This window comes from Sturnira hondurensis, unplaced genomic scaffold (assembly GCF_014824575.4).
Source record: "Sturnira hondurensis isolate 20B ecotype Veracruz unplaced genomic scaffold, ASM1482457v3 Scaffold0018097, whole genome shotgun sequence".
NCBI classification, from domain to species: Eukaryota; Metazoa; Chordata; class Mammalia; order Chiroptera; family Phyllostomidae; genus Sturnira; species Sturnira hondurensis.
In genome coordinates, this window is record NW_028090728.1 from 638,207 (window position 1) to 664,885 (window position 26,679).

General features: G+C 40.8%; 1 protein-coding gene across 3 annotated transcripts in view; it reads left to right on the plus strand.

Moving 5' to 3' along the window:
- The window catches only part of PIGL (phosphatidylinositol glycan anchor biosynthesis class L), an 82,559-nt gene that overhangs the window by 6,137 nt on the left and 49,743 nt on the right, over positions 1-26,679 (plus strand). For all 3 annotated transcript variants that reach the window (XM_037068892.1, XM_037068891.1, XM_037068890.1), the window contains exon 2: positions 7,605-7,704. In XM_037068892.1, coding sequence (XP_036924787.1) covers positions 7,605-7,704 — 100 coding nt within the window. The remainder of the gene's footprint in view (positions 1-7,604; positions 7,705-26,679) is intronic.

Genomic DNA, 26,679 nt, shown 5'->3' on the forward strand with positions numbered 1-26,679 from the left:
TATACTCTACAGAAGTGGAATCATACAACAATTGTCCTTTTTGTCCAGCTTATTTTAATTAGCTTTTTTCAACCTTTATCTATGGTTTTTTTTAAAGATCTTGTTTATTTTATTTTTAGAGAGAGGGGAAGGGAAAGAGAAAATGAGGGACAGAACCATCAATGTGTGGTTCCCTCTCACACGCCGCCCCCTGGGGACTAGGCCTACAACCCAGGCATGTTCCCTGACTGGGAATTGAACCAGCAACCCTTCAGTTCTCAGGCCTGTGCTCAATCCACTGAGCCACACCAGCCAGGGCTCAACATTTATCCATGTTGTAGCATATATATGAACTTTGTTTCTTTTTAAGGCTGAATAATACCCCATTTATGTATATAGCACATTTTGCTTATTTATTCATCTATTTATGAACACTTGGATTGTTTCCATTTTTCAGCCCTTTGAATAATGCTGCTGTGAACATGGATATACAAGTATCTGTTTGAATTGCTGTTTTCAGTTCTTTTACATGTATACCTATGAGTAGAATTGCTGAGTTATGTAGCAGTTCTATTGTATGCTTAAATTTTTGAGGAATCACCAACTTTTCCAAAACAGCGGTACCATTTATGTTCCCACCAGCAATGCATGAGGGTTTTAATTTCTCTACATCCTCACCCATGCTTGTAATTTTCTTTCTGTTTATTTGGGTTTCTTTGTTTGGTTTCATGCTCTAGCTATGCTAGGGACTATGAAACAATATTTCATCGTGGTTTTGTCTTGCACTTCCCTAGTGACTAATGATGTTGAGCACCTTTCACATGCTTAGTGGCCATCTGTGTATTCGGAGAAATGACTATTTGGGTAATTTGCCCCCATTTTTATGCTAGTTTCATTTTTAAATCATGATTTCTCCAGCCGGGTTCTGGGGATACATTCGAATAGAAGAGAGTTCCGACCTTTTTGTTTCAGCTTCTTTGGGGGAACCCAGGCCTCTGGGCTCCGGTAACACTGTCTCCTCCTTTTATCTCTCCAACCAAGGCTTGGTAGACACTTGCTGTCCTAATCTTGAGTCACTTAACTGTTTCATGTTTGACCCTCAAATCCTCCATCACTTATATATCAAATTCTTTTCATTACCCGATGTAAATATTTGATATGGTTCCTGTTTTCCCAGGCAGATCCCAACTGATATGGAACTTAAACACCCTCCTTTTAGAGTTGAAAAAATGTTGGCCTTTTTTTCTTCCAAATACATTTTAGAATTAACTTCGTCATGTTGAAAAAAAAATTTGCTGGCATTCCTGAAACCAGAAACTTTAGAAATTTCTTCAAATTCATGAAGTTAGTAAAGGGCCAGGTACTAGAACCATAAATCTCAAACTTGCCTTGACTCTCAGAATTCCAAGTAGGGACCTGGGGGACTAAAGGGGTGGGAGAGAGGTTTTATTATTTTTTTTATTATATGTAGCTTTATAACTTATGATTTTATTAACCACATAAAACTTTTACCTATGTAGAGTAAATAAATTTTATTTTTTAATATATTTCACTGATTATGTCATTACAGTTGTTCTAATTCCCCCCCTTCATTCCCCTCCACCCTGCACACCCCTCCCCCACCATTCCTCCCCCAAGTTAATGTCCACATGTCTCAAGTTCTTTAGATTCTATATTTCCCATACTATTCTTGCCCTCCCCCCTGTCTATTTTCTCCCCACCATCTATGCTACTTATTCTCTCTACCTTCTCCCCACTTCTCCTCCCACTCCCCTGTTGCTAACCCTCCATGTGTTCTTCATTTCTATGGTTCCACTCCTGATCTAGCTGTCCTCTTAGTTTACTTTTGTTTTAGGTGTGGTTGTTAATAACTGTGAGTTTGCTGTCCTTTCACTGTTCATATTTTTCATCTTCATTTTCTTAGATAAGTCCCTTTCACATTTCATATAATAAGGGCTTGGTGATGATGAACTCCTTGAATTTGATCTTATCTCAGAAGCACTTTATCTGCCCTTCTATTCTAAATGAAAGCTTTGCTGGATAGAACAATCTTGGCTGTAGGTCTTTGGACTTCATAACTTGGAATACTTCCTTCCAGCCCCTTCTTGCCTGTAAGGTGTCTTTTGAGAAATCCGCTGACAGTCTGATGGGAACTCCTTTGTAGGTGACTGTCCCCTTATCTCTTGCTGCTTCTAGGATTCTCTCCTTCATTTTAATCTCGGCTAGTGTAATTATGATGTGCCTTGGTGTGTTCCTTCTTGGGTCCAACTTCTTTGGGACTCTCTGAGCTTCCTGAATTTCCTGGAAGTCTATTTCCTTTGCCAGACTGGGGAAGTTCTCCTTTATTATTTGTTCAAATAAATTTTCCACTCATGACTGTTTCTTTCCCCCTTGTGGTACCCCTATAATTCAGATGGTGGAATATTTTAAGATATCCTGGACGTTCCTAAGCCTCTCCTCATTTTTTAAAATTCTTGTCACTTCACTTTTTCTTGTTTGGTCATTTATTCCTTCCTTCTGCCCCACCCCCTTGGTTTGAGTCCCAGTTTCCTTTCCATCCCAATTGGTTTCCTGTGCATTTCCCTTCATTTCCATTAGTTTAGCCTTCATATGTTCCTCTAATTTGTGCCTGTAATCACCCAGTTCTGTGAGCATCCTGATCACCAGTGTCTTGAATTGTGCATCTGAGAGGTTCGCTATTTCTTTTTCACTTCGAGTTATTGGCTCTGGGGCTTTGAATTCTTCTTGAGCCATATTTTGGACTGTTTGTGCCTGTTATGTATGAGGAGCAGAGCCCTAGGTGTTCACCAGGGCCGGGCCACTCAGTTGCTGGGTTGTGATGCTGTATGTGGGGGCAGGGTCCAATAGGGGCAATGGCGGTCCCTGCTGCTGGTTCCTGCCGCTGGGGCCTGCGTGATCTGTTTCACTGCTTGCTCCTTCACTGGTTTATCTGCACAAGAATGTGTGAGGGTGGTCAACCTTCTGCCTTGTGCCCTCACTGGGTCCACCTGTTGCTACCCCACACCTGGGATCCGCCACAACTGCCTGTGCCCCTGGGTCGGGAGATCTTTCCTGCCTGACACACCCCTCTTTGCTGCTGGCTCCACCCCTCTTACTGGCCTTGGTGAACGGTTCGTTGTTGTAGGACTTCGTATAGTTCAATTTTCTGTGTTGTGGCTGCATTTCGGTTACTGAAACTTTGTTGACTTTAAACTTGGTTGTGCAAGGAGGCACAGTGTTTCCACCTACACCTCCATCCTGGCGGAAGTCTAGAGTAAGTAAATTTTAAATATTTAAAATGTAATGTCTACATTTACACATTTGCTGTATTAATGTGGGTCTTTAGAAAGTGTCTTTGATTTCTTTTTCTTACTTGCTAGTTGTTACAGAGAAGTATTATTATGGTTATCACAAAACAGAAGACTTTATTAATCACATAGTTATTCATAAACTTATACACACACACACACAATGTAGTTCTATATAATTAATCCCATTTGTATTCTGTTTTCAAAAATAATGACCTTCAAATATTTGGGGTCATATTTTCCAATTGGTAAAAACTTTTGAACATATACCCTCATTATATGTACTGCATATTCATTTATAATTATAATAAGTACATGGACCACTGAACTAGTGTATATATTATAAAACATTAACAATAGTTGACATTTATAAAAAACGAGGTAAACAAATTAAGAGGACAAATTCTAAAGCTTTTCTTCCACCCCAGTAGATTATCTTGTGCCCCCTGGGGTGCACCGTCCCCCTCCAATGGGACAGTGTTTGAGAGGATTTCAGCTAAGAGCTGCTGAGGGATCTCAGACACCTAATCTGTGGAAATGCATACATGTTCACCAAACTTAGTGAAACTATTTAAAGCGATCTCTGATTTCAACTCCCTAACCTGTTTTAACTTCCTTAATTTAAACACAAAGCAATAAAACTTGTTCCATAAACACATTAGCTTCAATTCTAAGTAGTTTCTCTGAACTGTAATAAGAGTCTGATTTGCACAGCCTCTGAACTTAGGAATCACATCACTAGTATACATTAGACTCTTTATCATCAAAGATCAAGTAGCCTTGAGAAAATGGGAGAGGCTTTGTGTATGGATTTGAGAGGAACCTAAACTAGAAATAGTAACCATTACAAAAATCACAAGTTTCTATCTGACTTACAAAAATTAAGTGTTAGACTTCCGCCAAGATGGAGGCGTACGTGGAAACACTGTGCCTTCTCCCACAACCAAGTTTGAATACAACAAAGGTTTAGAGAACAAAGACGCAGCAAAAGAACAGAAAATTGAACTATACGGAAGTCCAACAACAACAAACCATTCAACAGAGACGGTAAGAGGGGCAGAACCAGCAGCGGAGCAGGGTTGGGCAGGAAAGATCCCCCCATCCCAGATGCCCAGGCATCCGGGGTAGTAGGGTAGCGTCGCGTGGACCCAGAGAGGGCTCCAGACGGCAAGAGTGAGAAGTGAGACGGACCGCACAGCCCCCAGCAAAGAACCCAGCAGCGGCTGACCGTGGTCGCACATTCGTGAGAAGTGGGAGGAATCGCGAGGCCCATTCGCGCGCAGAGGGACAAATCGTGGGCCCACGGTGGTGGCAGGAGGAAGCAAAAGGTGCTCGCCATTGCATTCCTTTCGCCCCGCCATTGCATTCCTTTGGCCCCGCCCGTCACAACCCAGCGACTGGGTCACCCAGCCCTGGTGCACACCTAGGGCTCTGCTCCTCATACATAACAGGCACGAACAGTCCAAAATATGGCTCAAGAAGAACTCAAAGCCCCAGAGCCAATAACTCGAAGCGAAAAAGAAATAGCGAACCTCTCAGATGCACAATTCAAGACACTGGTAATCAGGATACTCACAGAACTGGTTGATTTCAGGCACAAATTAGAGGAACATATGAAGGCTAAACTAATTGAAATGAAAGGGAATACACAAGAAACCAATAGTGATGGAAAGGAAACTGGGACTCAAATTAAGGGAGTGGACCAGAAGGAAGAACGAAATTCCCAAACAGGAAAAAGTGAAATGACAAGAATTCAAAGAAAAGGAGGAGAGGCTTAGGAACGTCCAGGACATCTTTAAACATTCCAACATCCGAATTATAGGGGTACCAGAAGCGGAAGAGGAACAGCCATGAGTGGAAAATTTATTTGAACAAATAATACAGGAGAACTTCCCCAGTCTGGCAAAGGAAATAGACTTTCCGGAAATCCAGGAAGCTCAGAGAGTCCCAAAGAAGTTGGACCCAAGAAGGAACACACCAAGGCACATCATAATTACATGAGCCAAGATTCAAATGAAGGAGAGAATCCTAGAAGCAGCAAGAGATAAGGAGACACTCACCTACAAAGGAGTTCCTATCAGACTGTCAGCGGATTTCTCAAAAGACACCTTACAGGCAAGAAGGGGCTGGAAGGAAGTATTCCAAGTCATGAAATCCAAAGACCTACATCCAAGACTGCTCTATCAAGCAAAGCTCTCATTTAGAATGGAAGGTCAGATAAAGTGCTTCTGAGATAAGATCAAATTCAAGGAGTTCATCATCACCAAGCCCTTATTATATGAAATGTTAGAGGGACTTATCTAAGAAAAAGAACATAAAAAATATGAACAGTGAAAGGACAGCAAACTCACAGTTACTAACAACCACACCCAGAACAAAAACAAACCAAGAGGACAGCTAGATCAGGAGTGGAACCATAGAAATGAAGAACACATGGTGGGTTAGCAACAAGGGAGTGGGAGGAGGAGAAGGCGGGAGAAGGTACAGAAAATAAGTAGCATAGACAGTAGGTAGAAAATAGATAGGGGGGAGGGCAGGAATACTATGGGAAATCCAGAATCTAAAGAACTTGAGACATGTGGACATTAACTTGCGGGGGGAATGGTCGGGGAGGGGTGTGCAGGGTAGAGGGGAATGAAGGGGGAATAGAACAACTGTAATGGTATAATCAATAAAATATATTTTAAAAAATAAAATCTTTTTAAAAAATGAAGTGTTAACAAAAAATTATGATGGAAACAGTATAAAAGTAAGCTGTGATCTGGGGTCTTTTTAAAGCCATTCCCTTTGTTAGTGGCAATATGATGATTGTCTTACCTGCCTGGGTTTAAACAGCTCAATACTAGCACTCGGGTAATTCCTGCAGGAGATGAAAGGCATCCTGCCCATGGAGTCTTTCTCTGAGTTACCTGGAACAGTGGGCAGAGCCTCTCTTTGGCCACTTTCACAAGGGCCTGCAGTGTGCTGGACACCAGGATGATATAAAGTTGAATGAGACCATCACTTTTTAAGTCAATGGCATTTAGGAATGAATCATTTGCTCATGGAGAAAAATTTATACTTAAAAACAGAATACTGGAAATGATTACTTGTCAGGGAAAATAGGACAAAGCTTCACAGAGGGAAGGCCATTTGATTTGGACAATGAAGATGAACTGTAGTTAAGAAAGGAAAAGGAGAAGTGGGAAGATAAACAAGGCAAGGAAAGAGAAAATTAACACTGAGTACCTAGTTGGGTGGACATGTATCTCCTGTAAGGGTCAGGAAAGCCTTCTGAGATGGCCTTATCCCTTTTCACGCATGTAGAAACTGGCTTAAGAAAGGGAAGTAACTAGCACAAATGACTGTGCAATTACCTGCTGCAGAGTTTTAATATTAACTCTTCATATTACAGGGTGCATTAGTTAGATAATGAGTGCAATTTAGTGATCCCAAAATTTCACTGTAATTTGTAAGGATACAGAAGAGTTGCACTTACCAGAACTATTCTTAGGAAGTGCAGTACATCTATTGGGGAAAATAATGAATACCTGAGCTATTTGGGATGCTGATGTGGTCAAGCTCCTGTAGGGCATTCTGGCATAGCTGGTTGCTATACACTTCAAAGGAGGATGTTTTCCTGTAATACTCAGGAGCCTCTCCTTTAAGCCTCTCCAAAAATCTTTAACAGATATTTGAGGACTGTTAATTTAAAGTGCTCAAACTAATAGTGTGCTCAAGGACCCCACTTGTTCTGAGTGGTTACAGAAGGGTTCTCTGCCTAAAGGCCAGAGCCATTGCTCTCTGAGATGCACAATGGCTCCCTATAGCATGAAACTATATTGCATATAGGCAGGCAGCCAGGCAGCCTGACAGAGAGAGAGAGAGAGAGAGAGAGAGTGGTACAGATGGGAAAGAATTAATGGCGATTTAAAGATTGTGCTGCTGATGCCCTGACTGGTCTGGCTCAGTGGATTGAGCACCAGACTGCAAACTGAAGAGGTGCTGAATCAATTCCCAATTAGGGCACATGCCTGGGTTGCAGGCCAGTCCCAAGTAGGGGGTGCTCGAGGAGCAAGCACAAACTGATGTTTCTCTCCCTTCCTTCCCCTCACTAAACATAAATAAATCTTATTTAAAAAAAAAAAGATTGTGCTGCTGGTGGTCTTCTCACAGGAGAATCTGATGTAATCTTAGTGTTGTATTTTCTTCAACTTTTTATCATAACCACAAAATTTTTAGGGAGCTTAAATCCTCTGGGGAACAAGATGTGGTAAGAATCAGTGAACCCATAAATCTCTACTGTTAAATCTTCCATTGTATATTTGTTATCTTCAGGAAATTACTACAATCAAGGTGAGATTCGTAAGAAAGAACTTTTCCAGAGCTGTGATGTTTTGGGAATTCCAGCCTCCAGTGTAATGATTATTGACAACAGGTAATTCAGCTGTATTAGTAATTATTTGAGAACACATCTAGTGTTTCACCATTAACTATTGGCTGCTGGTTATGAAAGATAGTCTTTTTTTCTTAAGTATTTTTATTGATTATCTACTGCAGTTTTCCCAATTTTTTCTCCCTTTATTCCCCCTCCACTCTACCCCCCCAACCCTCCAGGATTCCTTCTCACCTTTAGTCCATGGGTTGTACATACAAGTTCTTTGAGCCCTCTGTTTCCTATACCATTTTTTCTCTCTCCTCATCTATTTTATGCCTACTAATTATGCTTCTTCTTCCCTGTACCTTTCCCCCCCTATTCCTCCCTTCCCCCTTCCCCTTTCCCCTTTCCCACTGAAATCCCTCCATGTGATATCCATTTCTCTGATTCTGTTCCTTTTCTAGTTGTTTGTTTAGTTTTTATTTTCATTGCTTTTCTTTTCTTTTAGGTTCATTGGTTGATAGTTGTAAGTTTTGTTGTCATTTTACCATTCATATTTTATCTTCTTTTTCTTAGATAAGTCCTTTTAACATTTCATATAATAATGGCTTGGTGATGATAACTCCTTTAACTTGACCTTATCTGGGAAGCCCCTTATCTGCCCTTCCATTTTCAATGAAAGCTTTGCTGGATAGAGTATTCTTGGATGTAGGTCCTTGCCTTTCATGACTTTAAAAACTTCCTTGCAGCCCCTTCTTGCCTGCAAGGTTTCTTTTCACAAATGAGCTGATAGCCTTATGGGAACTCCTTTGTAGGTGACTCTCTCCTTTCTTCTTGTTTCTTTTAGGATTCTCTCCTTATCTTTAATCTTGGCTAACTTAATGATGATGTGCCTTGGTGTGTTCCTCTTTGAGTCCAACTTCTTTGGGACTCTCTTGGCTTTCTGGACTTCCTGAAAGTCTATTTCCTTCACCAGATAGGGAAAGTTTTCCTTCATTATTTGTCCAAATAAGTTTTCAATTTCTTGCTGTTTTTCTTCTCCTTCTGGCATTCCTATAGTTTGGATGTTGGAATGTTTCAAGTTGCCCCAGAGGTTCCTAAGCCTCTTTTCATTTTTTTGAACTCTTGTTTCTTTCTTTTCTTCTGGATGGATGTTTATTTCTTTCTTTTGTTCCAAATTGTTGCTTTGAGTCCTGGTTTCCATCCTGTCACTGTTGGTTCCCTGAATATTTTGCTTTATTTCACTTTGGATATCCTTCATTTGTTTTTTCATTTTTCAACCAAGCTCAGTCAGATCTGTGAGTATTTTGATTACTAGGGCTTTAAATTCTACATCAGATAGGTTGGCTATGCCCTCATCATTTAGTTCTCTTTCAGAGGTTATGCTCTGTTCTTTCATTTGGGCCATATTTTTTTATCTTGGTACAGCTGGTAAGTTGTAAGGGGGCAGGACAACCCTCTTTGCTGCGCTGTGTCACTGCCTATGGGGGAGGTGCCAGAGAGGGAACAATGCAGCTTGCCTGCTTGTCCTTAGCACACTTTCTAATGGTCTCTTATTTGAAACTGGGAGTTTCTCCCACTGTAGCAACCCCTGTATCTGCTCTGAGTCCTCCTTTTGGTTGTGCAAGGAAGTGAAGTGTGTCTACCTATGCAAATCTAGAGCCAAACTACTGGGGCTGAAACTCTATCTTGGCCAGAACTGATATTTTGCAAGATAGTCTGTATCTTGTTCAGTGTGGTTGGGAATTAATGTTCATTGTGTCAGATTGGGCAGGGGGAATCTCCTGTTCATTTCAGTGCCATACAAAGAAACAAGGGGGAAATTTCAATACATTGTCAGTTTTACTTGGCTCAGGGTAAGCTGTTGTGATCACCACAGGGGAATTTCTTCTCTGTCCATGCCAGTGGGTTTTGTAATGCTTTTTAAAGCATGAATCTACAGCCAGACTAGTGGGACTGAAACCCCAGCTTCATCAGGTCATTAACTGTGTCACATAGCAAGTTCCTTAATCTGTTCGTAAACTTCTTCCTCTGTAACCCTTGGAAGATGCATGGTTTTGAGTCAACTTGTGAAATAGATCATTTGCTCATTTGCTTTCAAAGATGATGTACTTCTCTTTTACTCTGTGGGTATATGGTGTGATTTATTTTCTGTTAATATGAACAATAATATTAATGGGTTCTCTGCTCAGCCACACCATTTGCACACAGACTTCTGCCTGTGCAGTGTTTTCTTTAGCCCAGCAATGCAAGATGTTTTTTCCAGGGTCAGATCTGAGTTGTCCAATCAAAGGTCTCTGCTCAGCTATCAAGATCTTTACTCTTGTCACGTCTTAGTTAATTATGTTTTACATATCCTGAAGATCATGCAGCTTCGGCAACATCTCCTACTTGTGAAATGCTAATGTAGAAGGCTAGTAAACTTGTTAAAAATAAAATTTTCAAGAAACCAGTTTGAACACTCAAAGAAGCCATGTATGTTAGCTCAGGCTGCCATAGCAAAATACCATAGACCGGGAAGCTTATACAGTGGCAATTTATTATCTCATAGTTCTGGAGGCTGGAATTCCAAGACCATGGTCCAGAAGGGGCAATTTCTGGAGGGGACTTGCTTTTTGGCTTAGAGATGGCCAACTTCTCACTATTTGCTCACATCGGGGAAAGAGAAAGGAGAGAAATTTGTCTTTCTCTTTCTCAGTCCTATAGTCCTATGGCCACTAGTCCTATAGGATTAGGTCTACCATTATGACCTTACTTAACCTGAATTACTTCCTAAAGATCTTCCTCCAAATGCAGTCATATTGGGGGTTAATTCTTCAATAGATGGGGTTAGGGAGGATGCAATTCAACCCCTAGCAACATGTAGCCTATAGCCTTTCAACCTCTTACTTTACAACCCAGAAAAAGCAGAGCTTTGGAATTTTACTTCAGGTGATTTAGATGAGTCAATAGAAGAATGAAGGGTAAGAAGAGAAAAGAAATTTTATGGAGAACCTATACTCATAATAACAATAAATAGTATTAAACCATTATTGTCAGTACCCAAAACCATCTTATTTAACCCTTAAAGTAATCCAATTTTTTCTGATGTTATAGATAAGAAGCTATATATGTTAGTGAGAGGCTGAGCAATTTGCTGCATGTCATCCAGCATAAGTGGTGGAGTTGGCATTTGAGGAGGAGCAGTCTGGCTCCAGAAGCTGTGCTTTAACCACTGTGTTTTATGCCTACTTTGTACCTGACACAAACTTTCACAAAGGCCATCTCATCTAACCCATCTGCCAACTACATAAGACAGGTTTCCTTATCCTTTTGTTTCACTTGAAGAAACTAAAGCTCAGAGAGATTTAAAAGACTCCTCTGAGGTCACACATTTAATAAATGGCAATGCTAGAATTCAAAAACACAAAGGAAGACAGAATTGATTCCTGGATTTCTGCAGGAAAGGAGGTCACCACTTTGTTCTTGTATTTGAAAGACCAGGATGTGTTTAAGTACACATAATTGACCTTGTGTGTGGCCAGTTTTTACTTCCATTATTGTGAACTTCGTTGCTAGATTTTAGGGAAACATTTAGCCAGAAGAGCTTCCCCAAGCACACCCCTTATCTGATCACTTAAAGATGGGGGAAAAATTAGTTCTGAAGAAAAGAAGGCATAATGTCAGTCATTAGATGCCTAAATGGATACTTTCAGTAACTCTACCCAGTTCCTTAATATCTATGAAGTTCTGTTAATTTAATGAATAATATGATGTTAAAATACATGTTGTTAGCAGATACATAGTAAATGCCTGGAATGGGCAAGATGCTGTTATAGATGTTGAAGAAAAAGAAGAGCAGTTTCAAGACTTAGGAGCTGACTAATTGGAGCTGGCAGGACAGGCACCAAGGCTGCCCTTGTGGAGAGCTCTTCATTATACCTATGCTCATTTGCAGGCCAGGGAGAGCAGTTAGAGGCTCCAGGATGTAAGCAGCCTTAAGGATAAACAGTGTCTTGAATTGTGCTTCTGAGAGGCTGGCAATTTCTCGGTTGCTGAGAGTTATCGGCTCTGGGGCTGAGTTCTTCTTGCGCCATCTTTTGGGCTGTTGGTGCCTGTTCCGTAGCAGGATCGGAGCCCTAGGTGTTCACCAGAGCAGGGCAACTCAGTCACTGGGTTGTGATGCTGTATGTGGGGGCGGGGTCAAAGAGGAGCAATGGCATCCGGTCTGCCGCCTCCCGCCACGGCCCCCACAGGTGCCGCAGCTGCCACCATCACCGGGCCCAAGCGTTTCATCCCACTATACTCGAGTGCGCCACTGCCGTCAGCCCTCCACCACAGGGTTCGCCCCCCTGGGGCCTGCGTGGTCCGTCTCACTGTGTGCGAATGTGCAACCGCGGTCAGTCTGCCCCACACCCTGACTGGGTCTGGGCTACTTGCGCACCTAGGTCTGGGGATCTTTCCTGCCCGACCCTGCTCCGCTGCTGGCTCCGCCCCTCTTACCATCCCAGTTGAATGGTTCGTTGTCAGACTTCCATATAATTCAATTTTCTGTTCTTTGGCTGTGTCTTTGTTCTCCAAACCTCTGTTGTATTCTAACTTGGTTGTGGGAGAAGGCAAAGTGTTTCCACCTATGCCTCCATCTTGGCAGAAGTCCACATAGTTAATTTCTAAAAGGATACATACCAGACTCCTTCAGAGTAGCTCCTATTAAATTGGGGCCCGGAAGAGCGGAACACCTTCATTTTTTAATTTTACAGAATTTTGTGCAGTTTGATTTTTTTTAAGATTTTATTTATTCATGTATCTTTAGAGGGGAAGGAGATAGAAAGAGAGAAACATCAATGTATGGTTGACTTTTGTGCATCCCCTGCTGGGAGTTGGCCTGCAGGGAACCAGCCTGCAACCCAGGCATGTACCCTGACTGGGAATCGAACCACGATCCTCTGGTTCGCATGCCTGTGCTCAATCCACAGAGCTACACCAGCCAGGGCGCAGTTTGATTTTTTAAAGGAAGATTTTACTGTTTTTTAAAATTTATGTGTGTGTGTGTGTATACATATATATACATATATACATATATATATGAGAGAGACTACCCCACATATCTAATAAAACATTCCTCCCTCCTTACTCAGCTTCTATCCGTACAAGTGAATGCTAAATTAGAAATATGTACACTTTGCTATTTGACTTGATAAATGCAAAGAATAGAATAGAGTTCATTGAAAAAATAATGATGCTTTTAAGCCTTTTTATATAAACACTATGGTCTTCTCATAGACCTCATTCTGGAGGGTAAGTGGGAAGAGGCTCAGATACACTGCTCCTAAGCACTCTGACTAGGCATAGTAAGGCCTCAAGAGAGGCTGAATATGATGAAATAACACAAAGCACATCCCCCCTATTGTAATCTGTGACCATTAAAGTATGCTGGGGCCCAATGACCTATTGTTTGACAAAACTTGAAAGGTTTCTCAAAGTTGTTCATGGTCTGATCTCTGTCTCCTCGCTCAGCCTCATCATCTAGCCCACAGGTGGCAAACACAAGGCCCTCTGGCCTAATCCAGCCCTCCACCTTGTTTTATTGGCCCAGCACCTTATTCCTACCCCGAGATAGTGCCAAGCTCTCATTTAACTGTTAAGGAGTAGTTACATTTATACAGTCCTAAAATTACATTTGATCCTTTGAAGGTAACCATGAGGCTTATGTGGCCCCCAGTGAAAATGAGTCTGACACCCCTGATCTAGCCCATTTTACTCACATCACATCCATTCCTATAACAAAAATGGGTAGGACTGCCCAGTACCCCAAACTGTGTCTCCTCTGCATCTCTTGTCTCCTATTTAAACTGGGCTTCAAACTTACCATGCTTGCTTTTTTTCCCCATCATTTTATTTATTAAATATTTCCATCACCATTTATCACCACTATACTCCCACCTTGACCCAGCCCCCAGCCCCTCTCATACCATGCTTTCTCACTTCTCAACACCCCTTACCTGTCTCTTCAGCAAGTTCCTATTCATACTCAACCCTCAGTTCAAGGATTACCTGAGACTCTGGCACCATCCTGATTTGCCTAGATTTTCTTGGACATCTTACATTCTCATGGTTCCATTATATCCTATCATGCACACTAATTTTACTGTATGCTATAAACCCCTCTATATTTTTTATTCCTGTATCCCCAGCGTCTGTCATAACCCTTGATACATAGTAGTTGTTCAGTACTTATTTGTTGAATAAATGAATGACTCCACATACACTGTGAGTTTATTTTCTGTGTGGGTGCCTATGCATCTCAACCTCCTTTTTTTAAAAATTTAATTTTTACTGGGGTTTTTTGCTATTACCTTTAGTCCCCTTATACCCCTCTCCCCTCATCAACTCCCTTTCGTCACTTTTTCTTCATTTACCCAGAAATGGTGAGTAGCAAACCATTTTCCAAGATTTGAGTGAAATTGTTTCCACATTATTAAATAGAGCAGTCTAGATTCCTGATTTGCATAGTTATTTTTAACCCTTTGGAAAGTTCTAAATGAGTATTCAGTATTCAGTTTAGAAGGATTTTTCTACATCTATTTATTTTGCCATTCTACAGATTTGGCAGCACTGTCCTAAGGTTTCAACACAATAAAAATCTCATTCTTTTTAGTGCTTGTCTTAACATCAGTTTGACATTAACAAGTCCAAGGCTTTTATACACTAATTTTAGCTAACAAGGAAATAGAGTCCAGTAACTACTAGGAAACATAAATGAGCCTGGCTTGCTAGCGGTTCCTGAAAATCTTTCTGTTTTCCAATAAATCCATGTAAATCTTATAGTGAAAGAGAAGCCACAAAGCAGAGTCTGGGTCTGTTGGGGTTATGTTGGTAATTAAACCCCCTCTCCTTTTGAAGCCCAAGAAGAGCTCTCCCCTAAAAAAGCAAAAAAGATCGTATGCTGGCTGCCGAAATGGATCTGACCAAGTGTCCTTCTCACTGTAAGAGATGAAAATAAAGCCTCCTGCAATCTTCTCCAAATACACAAAGGAGTGACTCAGCCAAAGCTCCAGGGCACAGTTCCAGCCCTAGTTGGCAAGAACAAGGCTGAGCTCCCATCCTCCCATAAGGTGCAATGGACAAGAATGTTTCCTAGAAAAGAAACCGGGGAAAGAGACCAAGGTGGGCCTAGCTGATACGGAGCCAATATGTGAAAATTGAAGGCTGCTACAAGTACTGCTTCAGAGGCAGATTACTCTGAGAACTGAAGGCAGCCTGGGCCTTTAAGTAGCGTGACTTGGGGGAGTCAGCACAGAAGAAGTATAGTGGGACAAGGGAGCAGTGGCCTTAACAAAACATGCATTTGTGGCTAATACTACTCCTTAAAATAAAAATGGTTGCAGATACCACAAAAATAGGATTCAAAGTGACCCCATATTGTGATATTCATTACAATACTATTTATGTTAGCAAAAAAATTGTAGCAAACTAACTGTAACAGTAGACAATTATATGGCCATGGTCCAGAACATTAAACCACAATTCATAGTTTTTTCTGTGCATGTTTAATAATCAAAGTTGTCCTTGATATAATCATTGAGTTTTTAAAAAGCAATATATACTTTCTTCTTTGTACTTTTCTGTGTTTTCCATAGTTTTGAGAATGAGCATTCATTAGGTGTAAAACAAAAGTTTTATTAGCTCTATTTTAAAATATGTTATTTCTAAGTGCATCTCCTTCAGTACTTTAAAAAAGACTTTTTATTTTAGAGCAGTTTTAGGCTTACAGCAAAATTGAGAGGAAGATACAAAGATTTCCCCTATATCCCCTACTCCTACACAAGCGTGGTCTCCCCCATTATCCACATCCACCACCAAAGTGGGAAACTTGTTACATTATACTCACCTGAAATCTATAGTCTACATTAGGGTTCACTCTAGGTGTCGTACATTCTATGGGGTTGGACAAATACATAATGACATGTATCCATCATTATAATATACAGAGAATTTTCACTGCCCTGAAAGTCCTCTGTGCTCTGCCTATTTGTCCTTCTCCCCAACTCCTAGCACCCAATGACCCTTTTACTGTCTCCATAGTTTTGCCTTCCTGTCATATAGTTGGAATCATAGTATATAGCCTTTTCCAATTGGCTTCTTTCACTTACTAATATGCATGTAAGGTTCCTCTATGTCTTTTTATGCCTTGCTACCTCATTTCTTTTTAGCACTAAGTAATGTACCACAGTTTATTTATATATGCATCTCTACTAAAGGAAATCTCAGTTGCTTTTGACTTTTAGCAATTATGAATAAAGCTGCTGTAAATATCTGTGGGCAGATTCTTGTGTGAATACAATTTTTCATACACATATATTTATTAATTAAGAGACATTGAACAAGTAAACAAAGTGGTCATATTGTGTACATAATGTATTTCTAATAATACATAGTAATAAAAAGTAAAAAGGGCCCTGACTGGTGTTGCTCAGTGGATTGAGTGCCAGCCTGCGAACCAAAGGGTTGCCTGTTTGATTCCCAGTCAGGGCACACGCCTGGGTTGTGGGCCAGGTCCCCAGTGGGGGGTGCACAAGAGGCAACCATACATTAATGTTTCTCTCCCTCTCTTTTTTTCTTCCTTTCCCCTCTCTCTTAAACTAAATAAAATAATATACTTTTTAATTTTAAAAATAAAAAGAGAGCAAAAAATCTTCTGGATGCTCTCACTTGGAAATAACCATTGTCAGTCCTCAGTGCTAGCCTTACTTGTGCAGACAGTTGAATATATAATTTTCTTTTTTTAATTTTAATTATTGTTCAAGTATAGTTTTCTGCCTTTTATGCCCATCCTAGCCCACCCCCCAGATGAATATATAATTTTAGAAAAATGGAAATAATTCTATAGATGGTATGGTTCTAACAAACAAATAAAATTGAACGTTACTTGAAAAGAAATTAAGTGCCCTGGCTGGTGTGGCTCAATGGATTGAGTGCTGGCCTACAAGCCAAAAGGTGGCCAGTTCGATTCCCAGTCAGGGCACATTCCTGCTCCCAGGCCAGATCCCCAGCTAGGGGTGTGAGAGAGGTAACCGATGATGTATCTCTCAAATATCGATGTTTCTCTCCCTCTTTCTCCCTCCCTTCCCCCTTCTCTGAAAATAAGTAAATAAATAAATAAAATCTAAAAAGAAAAGAAATGGAAATGAAACTAAAGAACATTAACTTGAGATAAACTCCACATAAATGTTTCCATCTAATTCAATTTCCGTGGATTAATTCCAGAAATATCTGTCCAAAACTGAGTGTGAAATGTTTGGAGTTTGCAGTCAGTAAGGTTTTGTTGTTGTAATTGTTGGTGGTAGGATTTTTTACTAACTGCCTAGAGGAAGTAAGTGTACTTAGATTTTTTTCCCCAGAAACCCTCCTCCCCAAATTCCTATTATATTATTACTTCTGCTTTGTCCAGGCTTATAACACATTCTTTTCAAAAATCGTAGTTACTGTACCTATTCAGTCTTAATCCTGTGTTCAACCACAGGCCATTCAGTCTGCTTTATCAGGGTTTGTCCAGTCCTGCATGCTGCCTCTTTCTGGGACAGATTTCACAGTTTTAGGCAGGTATGTTTCACATGTAGTGGTTTCCTGATATAGCAGTTTATTTGCCTTATCAAAGTTGATGCTATATAGCTTTTCTTTTGTTGTGTTTTCAGTGCAGTTTGAGGGAAGAGAATGAAGTGAAAATGTCATTAGCACTATAACTAGAAGTCCATACTTCCATTTTAGACAGATTCCTACTGTTAGCTGAAGGACGAATGTGAGGAAAACAAGACCAGAGAAAAGAAAGTGAGGAAAGTACATGACAATGGAAAGAGCGCTGGTCTAGGAGTCATGAAGTATGTGTTCAGGTTGTAGCTCTACTACAAACAAGCTGTGTGTTTTTTGGCAAGTAATTTTCCATTTGTGGGCTTGTCTTTTTATATGTAAAATGATGAATGAGAGGTGATTTTACCTAGATCTTCAGGAGCAGAGCAGGACATGTTCAGATATAGTTGTTCCTCTATAAATGGAGGTTCACGTACTCAACTCAGGAATATATCTGATATTAGTAAAGGCTTTACATTTTATTAATCACTTCTACATTTTTATGCCATCTACAGTATAATATGCATATAAAGACCTTCTTTAACCAAAATAAAGTTAGCCAGCTCACCTTTAACCTCTACTTCATAGTCCACTCAGATTGCTATTGCAAAAATACTACGAATTGTGTGGCTTATAAACAACAGAAATTTATTTCTCACAGTTCTGGAGGCTAAGAAGTCCAAGGTCAAGACATCGGCATATTTGGGGTCTGGTGAGAACCTGTTTCTGGTTCATATCTTCTCGAGGTGTCCTTACATGGCAGAAGGAGTAAGCCAGCTCTCTGAAGGTCTCTTTTATAAGGACACTACTTCCATTTATGAGGACTCTATGTAATCACCTCCCCAAAGTCCCACCTTCCAATACCATCACATTGGAATGGATCTTAACGTACAAATTTGTAGGGGAAACAAATATTCAGTCTATAGCATCTACACAAATTGTACTAGAAACCAAAAACTTTGGATAGGAGGCAACTAATTCTCTAAAATGCAAGTGTTACAGACAAATAATGTGTGTGTCCTGAAGAAAGGTTATTGGGTTGATCTTTCAGATTATTTCTCCATAACCCTAAGTTCCAAGAAGTATTCTTAGTTATTTGTAGGATTTTCTCTAACCTTGGGATAAGAAAATTTGTGGCTGCCTGTATGTGTTGCAATTTAAGATGATGTTGTATTGCATCTGCTACATGGGTAAAACTGTCATAGTTAGATAGACCTGTTTCCTCAAGGCTGAGACACAGCTTAACTAGGTAGTTTCTGTAGCAAAAAGGATTTTATGGGCTTTATTCTTTTTGGATTTTCTTTTTTTTTTTTAACTGTACATGCTTTCCTTCACATATACAGTCAATTAATCTTCAATAATGTCTCCAAGACAATTCGGTGGGAAAGAAACACTCCTTTCAACAAATGGTGCTGGAATAACTAGTATCCCGTGCCAGATAATAAAATTAGACACCTTCACAGTATACACAAAAATTATCTCAAAAAGACCTGCATATAAAAGCTAAAACTATAAAACTCTTAAAAGAAAATACAGGAGTAAATCTTCATAAGCAGGTTAGACAAAAGCCTTCTTAGATATGACACCAAAAGCATATACAAGCAACAAAAGGAAAAACAGACTAATCGGGCTTCATCAAAATCAAAACCTTTTATATGTTAAAAAACAGTATCAATAGAGTCAAAAGATAACTCATAGAATGGGAGAAAATATTTGCAAATCATATATCTGACAAGGGATTAATATTCCATATATAGATATATATTGTATACTATATGTTACAAATAGGATAATATATGACATGTAAAACAACATACAGTGGTACCTTGATACTCACTGTTAATTTGTTCTGGAACTCATGATGAGTACTGAAACCAGTAAGTACTAAACGATGAAACATTTTCTCTTGTGGGGTGGCATCCTAACTCATACAAGTTCTAGCAAGTGCCACAAGTTCTGCGGAAGTGCTGAGTGCTGAAACATATTTTCATCAGAATGCAACAAGTACAGGGTTGGCTGAGTTCTGAAGCCGACGAGTACCGAGGTGTGACTGTGTATTAAAAACTCCTCCACTTAACAAGAAAAACACAAAGTAATTTAGAAATGAGCAAAGAACTTGAATACACATTTTTCCAAAGATGATATACAGATGGCTAATAAACACAGGAGAAAATGTTCAATATCAGTAACCGTTACAAGAATAGAAATTAAAATCACTGTGAAACACCACTTCACCATGTTGACTATATTTTTAAAAATAAAGTAAAAAGGGGAATACCAAGAATTGGAAAGGGTTCCCCTGAGACTTCTGGCCAAGGTGGAGGCATAGGTGGAAACACTGTACTCCCACACACAACCAAATTTAAGGACAACAGAGATTTAGAAACAAAAACACAACCAGAACAGACAGAAAATTGAACTGTACCAAAGTCCGTTAGTACGAACCATTCATCCAGACTGGTAAGAGCACCAGAGACACCCGGCAAGAGGGGTCAGGAAAAGGCGGTGGTTGGCAGACCCGGGCACGAGGAGGAAACAAGGAAACAAATTGAGGCGCGCAAGGCAGTTGGCTGACCGCAGACACACATTTGTGCACACATAAACCAGGCAGAAAAAAAAAAGGGCAGTGAGACAGACCTAGCAACCCAGGGCCCCAGTGACAGGAAATAAAGCCTAAAAGCACCAATTGAAAGAACTTGCGGGGGTTGAGGTGCCGAGAGAGGCTCCCAGTCTCACAGGAGAGTTCGTTGGGGAGATCCACAGGGTCCTAGAACATACACAAGCCCACCCACAGGGAACCAGTACCAGAAGGGCCCAATTTGCTTGTGGGAAGCCACAGAGAGGACAGAATTCCAGGAGAGAGCACAGCAAGTGCCATTATTCCCTCTCTGACCCTGCCCCCACATACAGCATCAAAACAGAGCCACGTGGGGTGCCACACCCAGGTGAACATCTAAGGTTCTCCCAATCAAATGTAACAGGTGTGACCTGGCAAAAAATTATGGCTCAAACAGAAGAACAAATCAAAGAAAGCCCCAGAGCCAATACTTTTAAGTGACCAAGAGATATCCAACCTATCAGATGTGCAATTCAAAACACTGGTGATCAGGATGCTCACAGAACTGGTTGATTTGGGTTGCAAATTAGATGAAAAAATGAAGGTTACACTAAGTGAAATGAAGGAAAATGCACAGGGAACCAATAATGAGGCAAAGAAAACTGGGACTCAAATCAAGGGAATGGACCAGAAGGAAGAAAAAAATGACCAAACAGAAAAGAATGAAGAAACAAGAATTTAAAAAATGAGGAGAGGCTTAGGAACCTCCAGGACATCTTTAAACATTCCAACATCTGAATTATAGGGGTACCAGAAGGGAGAGAGGAAGAGCAACAAGTAGAAAACTTATTTGAACAAATAATAAAGGAGAACTTCCCCAGTCTGGCAAAGGAAATAGACTTCCAGGAAGCTCAGACAGTCCCAAAGAAGGTGGACCCAAGAAGGAACACACCATAGGCACATCATAATTACATTCGCCAAGATTAAAATGAAGGAGAGAATCCTAGAAGCAGCAAGAGATAAGGGGACAGTCACCTACAAAGGAGTTCCCATCAGACTGTCAGCTGATTTCTCAAAAGAGACCTTACAGGCAAGAAGGGGCTGGAAAGAAGTATTCCAAGTCATGAAATCCAAAGACCTACAGCCAAGATTGCTCTATCCAGCAAAGCTTTCATTTAGAATGAAGGGCAGATAAAGTGCCTCTCAGATAAGGTCAAATTCAAGGAGTTCATCATCACCAAGCCCTTATTATATGAAACGTTAAAGGGACTTATATAAGAAAAAGAAGATAAAAAATATGAACAGTGAAAGGACAGCAAACTCACAGTTATTAACAAGCACACCTAAAATAAAAGCAAACTGAGTGGACAACTCAAACAGAAGTGGAGCCACAGAAATGGAGATCACATGGAGAGTTAGCAACAGGGGAGTGGGTGAAGGAGAAGGGGGAGAAGGTACAGAGAATAAGTAGCATACACTGGGGGGAGAAAATAGACAGGGGGAGGGCAAAAAAATAGACAAGAGTAGTGTGGGAAATATAGAAGCTAAGGAACGTATGGTACATGGATATAAACTAAAGGGGAGGCATGTGGGGGCTAGGGGGTGTGCAGGGTGGAGGAGAATGAAAAGGGAAAATGAGACAACTGTAATGACATAATCAATAAAATATATCTTAGAAAAAGAATTGGAAATGATGAAGAGAAATTGCAAGGCTCATACATTGCTGATAGGAATGTAAAATGATGAGAAATGATGTAGTCACTGTGGAAAACAGTTTGGTGGCTCCTCAAAAAAATTAAACATAAAATTACCATTACCCAGCAATTCTTCTTCAACGTAAATGCCAAAAAACATTGAAAGCAGATATTCAAACAACTTGTACATGAATGTTTATAGCAGCCTTATTCACAATAGCCCCCTTCCCCCCAAAATGGAATTAACCCAAATGTCAATCAGCTGATGAAAAGATAAACAAACTGTAGTATATTCATATGCTGGAATATTATTTAACCATGAAAAAGAATGACATACTAATACATGGTACAGCGTGGATAAACCTAGAAAACAGTCTATTAAGTGAAAGAAGCCAGACACAAAAAGCCACATCTTTTGAATCAATTTATCTTAAATGTCTGGGAAGAAGCAAATCCATAGAGACAGAAAATAGATTAATGGCTGCCAGGGGCTGGGAGGATTGGGAAATTGGAAGTGATTTATAATGGGGTTTATTTTTGAGGTGATTAAAATTTTCCAAAATTGATGATGCAACCTTCATTCCTTACCTAGAAAGACTGCCATGAACCACACAACCAAGCAAGGTACCAGGCTATTTCCTCAATGAGCTATTAGCTTTGGCTTCCTTCCTTTATTAACATCTAGCTACCTATACTGACATAGTCACTTGGCACTCTTGAGACAAACCTCTGTGTGTATCCCCTTACCCAGTGTACAAGATAATACAGCCAGCCTTAGCTCTGACTACACTTATTTCTTACAAGACCACAGAAGCAATTAATAGTTTTTTATTCTGAGTCATGGAGTGGCTCCTTAGACAGGGCCTCTTATTCACATCTCAGCTTCCTTCTGCCTAACAGATGAGAATACAGTTCCTTTATTTTCCACAAAGCCATACTACAGATTTTTTTAAAGGTTTTATTTATTTATCTTTAGAGGGGAAGGGAAGGAGAGAAGGAGAGAAATATCAATGCATGGTTGCCTCTTGTGGGTCCCCTGCTGGGAACTGGCCTGCAACACAGGCATGTGCCCTGACTGGGAATCAAACCATGATCCTTCAGTTCGCAGGCCCGCGCTCAATCCACTGAGCTACACCAGCCAGGGCCATACTACAGATCTTTATCTGTCATCTCTTCCTCCTTCTTACCCTCCAATCTAATGTCTTCCTTAACTTTGTAAATTGCTATTTTTCAGAGGAAAAGCTTGCATATTTAAGGTAAGGCATAGAGAAATATCTTTCATTAGTCCTAGCTGAGCTGAAGAAAAATCAAAATGTCTGTCCTCACTCCTATAAAGCCATCCTGAAGAAGTGTCTGTAGAGCACGGGTGTCAAACTCATTTTCATTGGGGGCCACATCACCCTCATGGTTGCCTTCAAAGGGCTGGATGTAATTTTAGGAGTATAAATATAACTACTCCTTAACAGATAAGCGAGAGCTTGGCACTGCTACCAGGTAGAAACAAGGTTCTGGGCCAGACAAGACAAGGTGGAAGGCCAGATTTAGCCTTTGGGCCTTGTGTTTGCAACCTGTGCTGCAGAGCATGACTGCAGCAAGGGAGCATTAGGTGACGATGTGGGCATTTTTAATCCCTTAGCCTCCAGGTGAGACTGAAATGGCATTCTTTAGGAGCCAAAGTTAGGGCAGGGCCTGTCAGATGCCAGGGCCAGAGGCACTCACAGAACCAGAAGCATGCAGGCATCTAGTTCCCAGTCCTCCAAGGAGTTGGGAAGGGCTGGAGGATCAGAGCTAGGAGATAAGACCTTGGAAGTTAAAATCAGCTGGGAATGGCCATAGAGGGGAGGGGTGGTCTGAGCATTCCCAAAACACTTAGTTTACTTGTCTATATCCCCTGAGCTGTCCAGTAAGACAGAATAAGTCAAGGATTTGTTTCAAAGAATGAGTCACTGAATATCTCAAGTAGTCAACCTAGGTTGTTCTCATAATCTTGCATTTCATTTATCAGTCTTTACAAAGTTACAGAACTGAATCCATACCCTAATGGGGTTTTCCTCAGTATTAATCTATTAAGATTAAAACTTTTAAGATTATAATCATGTATGTCAGCTATACCTCAATAAAAATTAAAATAGAAGTATATAAGGAATTATAACCAGATGCCAGTCTCACTGCTACTCTCCATCTTCCCATTACAACATATTTATTCCTTCCTCTAGCCTCATCATCCTGTCCGTGCTGTTACTTTGCTATTAGTTTCCTGAACTGACCTTCTGTGATCCCACAATAAGTTTCAAGTTACTAGATAGAACTTGAGATAAATTTATGTGGCATGTATTTTAATATATGAGTATCAGTCACCTTTCTACAAACATGCTAGATCACCCATAAAAGTTACCCCCAAAACTTAAGGAGACATAATAACCTGTCCCTTGGATTTCTGTCAAGTATAAATTATTTCTCAATCTTTTTATAGTTGGGATAAATTATGTATGATTCCTCAATTTAATCCATTTTGAATAGATCCTAAAGATATGATATGACAGCCCTGGCTAATATGGCTCAGTGAATTGAGCACCAGCCTGCAAACCAAAGGGTCAGTGGTTTTATTCCCACTCAGGGTACATGCCTGGATTGCAGGCCAGTTCCCCAGTAGGGGGCACGTGAGAAGCAACCACACATTGATGTTTCTCTCCCTTTCTCTCTCTCTCTCTCTCTCTCTCTCTCAAAATAAACATTTTCAAAAATAAAAACAAAAAAAAATTTTGACAAAATGTCATAGGACATTTATTTAGTTTATTTTTAAAATAAAATATATTAAAATTAATATGATTATAACTTTATTATATCCCCTGGAGCTAGACTCAGAAATAGAATGGGGAACTTCCCAAGGAGTATATGACCTGGCCTCAGGCCCACTTCCTGTCTGTTGAGGTAACTGCTGGCAGGCATATCTGTGCTCTGATCCTCTTCCTCTCTTAATACAATAAGGGTGTTGAGTTAGATTATCCCTAACGTCTTTTTCACAACTAACGTTTTGTGATTCAATAAGCAGAATAATTGCCCTACAAAAAGTTAATGTACCCTGGGGACTTCTGGCCAAGATGGAGGTGTAGGTGGAAACACTGTGCCCCCACCCACAATTAAATTTAAAGACAGCGAAGTTTGAGAAACAAAAATGCAGCAAAAACAGTGAAAATTGAACTTTCCAGGTGTCCGACAACAAGAAACCACTCAGCCAGACCGGTAAAAGGGGCGGAGTCAGTGGCGGAGCAGGGTCAGGCTGGAAAAATTGTTATGTCCTACCAACCTGGGAGTGGAGGCAGAGGCGGTTGGTGGATCCCAGGCATGGGGGGCGACGGGCAGACCCAGTGAGGGCGCAGGGCGCCTGGTTGACTACGGTCACACATTCACGCACAGATAAACTAAGCAAAGGAGCAAACAGTAAGACAGACCGCTCAGGCTAGGCCCCCAACGACGCGAATTAGATCCTGAAAGCACCAACTGGAAAGACTCTCCAGGTCAAGGGGCCATGAGAGGCTCCCAGACTCACAGAGAGTTCATTGGAGAGATCCACAGGGTCCTGGAGAGTACACGGGCCCACACACCCTGGAACCAGCACCAGAGGGGCCCAGTTTGCTTGTGGGCAGCCGCAGAGGAGACAGAAATCTGAGAGAGCAGATCAGAGCAAAGCGCCATTTTTTTCCCCTCTCTGACCCTGCCCCCACATACAGCGTCACAACCCAGCAACCTGGGTCACCCAGACCTGGTGAACACCTAAGGCTCCACCCCTCATACATAACAGGTGGGAGCAGACCAAACATTATGACTCAAGAACAGCTCAAAGCCCCAGAGCCTATAAATCTAAGTGACAAAGAAATAGCCAGCCTTTCAGATGCACAGTTCAAAACACTGGTGATCAGGATGCTCAGAGAACTGGTTGATTTTAGCCACAAATTAGAAGAGCAAATGAAGGCTAAACTGACTGAAATGAAGGGAAATGCACAGGAAACCAAGAGTGATGGAAAGAAAACTGGGACTCAAATCAAGGGAGTGGACCAGAAGGAAGAAAGAAATGACCAAACAGAAAAGAAGGAAGAAGCAATTCAAAAAAATGAGGAGAGGCTTAGGAACCTCCAGGACATCATGAAACATTCCAACATCCGAATTATAGGGGTACCAGAAGAGGAAGAGGAACAGCCATGAGTGGAAAATTTATTTGAACAAATAATAAAGGAGAACTTCCCCAGTCTCCCAGTCTGGCAAAGGAAATAGACTTCCAGGAAATCCAGGAAGCTCAGAGAGTGCCAAAGAAGTTGGACCCAAGAAGGAACACACCAAGGCACATCGTAATCACATTAGCCAAGATTCAAATGAAGGAAAGAATCCTAGAAGCAGCAAGAGATAAGGGGACAGTCACCTACAAAGGAGTTCCCATCAGGCTGTCAGCTGATTTCTCAAAAGAGACCTTACAGCCCTGGCTGGTGTAGCTCAGTGGATTGAGCGCGGGTCTGCGAACCACTCGATCACGGTTTGATTCCTAGTCAGGGCACATGCCTGGGTTGCAGGCCAGTTCCCGGTTCCCAGCCGGGGATGCACAAGAGGAAACCATACATTGATATTTCTCTCTCTCTCTCTCCTTCCCTTCCCCTCTAAGATAAATAAATAAAATCTTAAAAAAAAAAAGAAGACACCTTACAGGCAAGAAGGGGCTGGAAAGAAGTATTCCAAGTCATGAAATCCAAAGACCTACATCCAAGATTGCTCTATCCAGCAAAGCTTTCATTTAGAATGAAGGGCAGATAAAGTGCTTCTCAGATAAGGTCAAGTTCAAAGAGTTCATCATCACCAAGCCCTTATTATGTGAAATGTGAAATGGACTTATCTAAGAAAAAGAAGATAAAAAATATGAACAGTGAAAAGACAGCAAACTCACAGTTGTTAACAACCACACCTAAAAGAAAAGCAAACTAAGAGGACAGCTAGATCAGGAGTGGAACCATAGAAATGAAGAACACATGGAGGGTTAGCAACAGGGGAGTGGGAGGAGGAGAAGGGGGGAGAAGGCACAGAAAATAAGTAACATAGACAGTAGGTAGAAAATAGATGGGGCTGGGCAAGATTAGTGTGGGAAATACAGAATCTAAGGAACTTGTGACACATGGATATAAACTAAAGGGG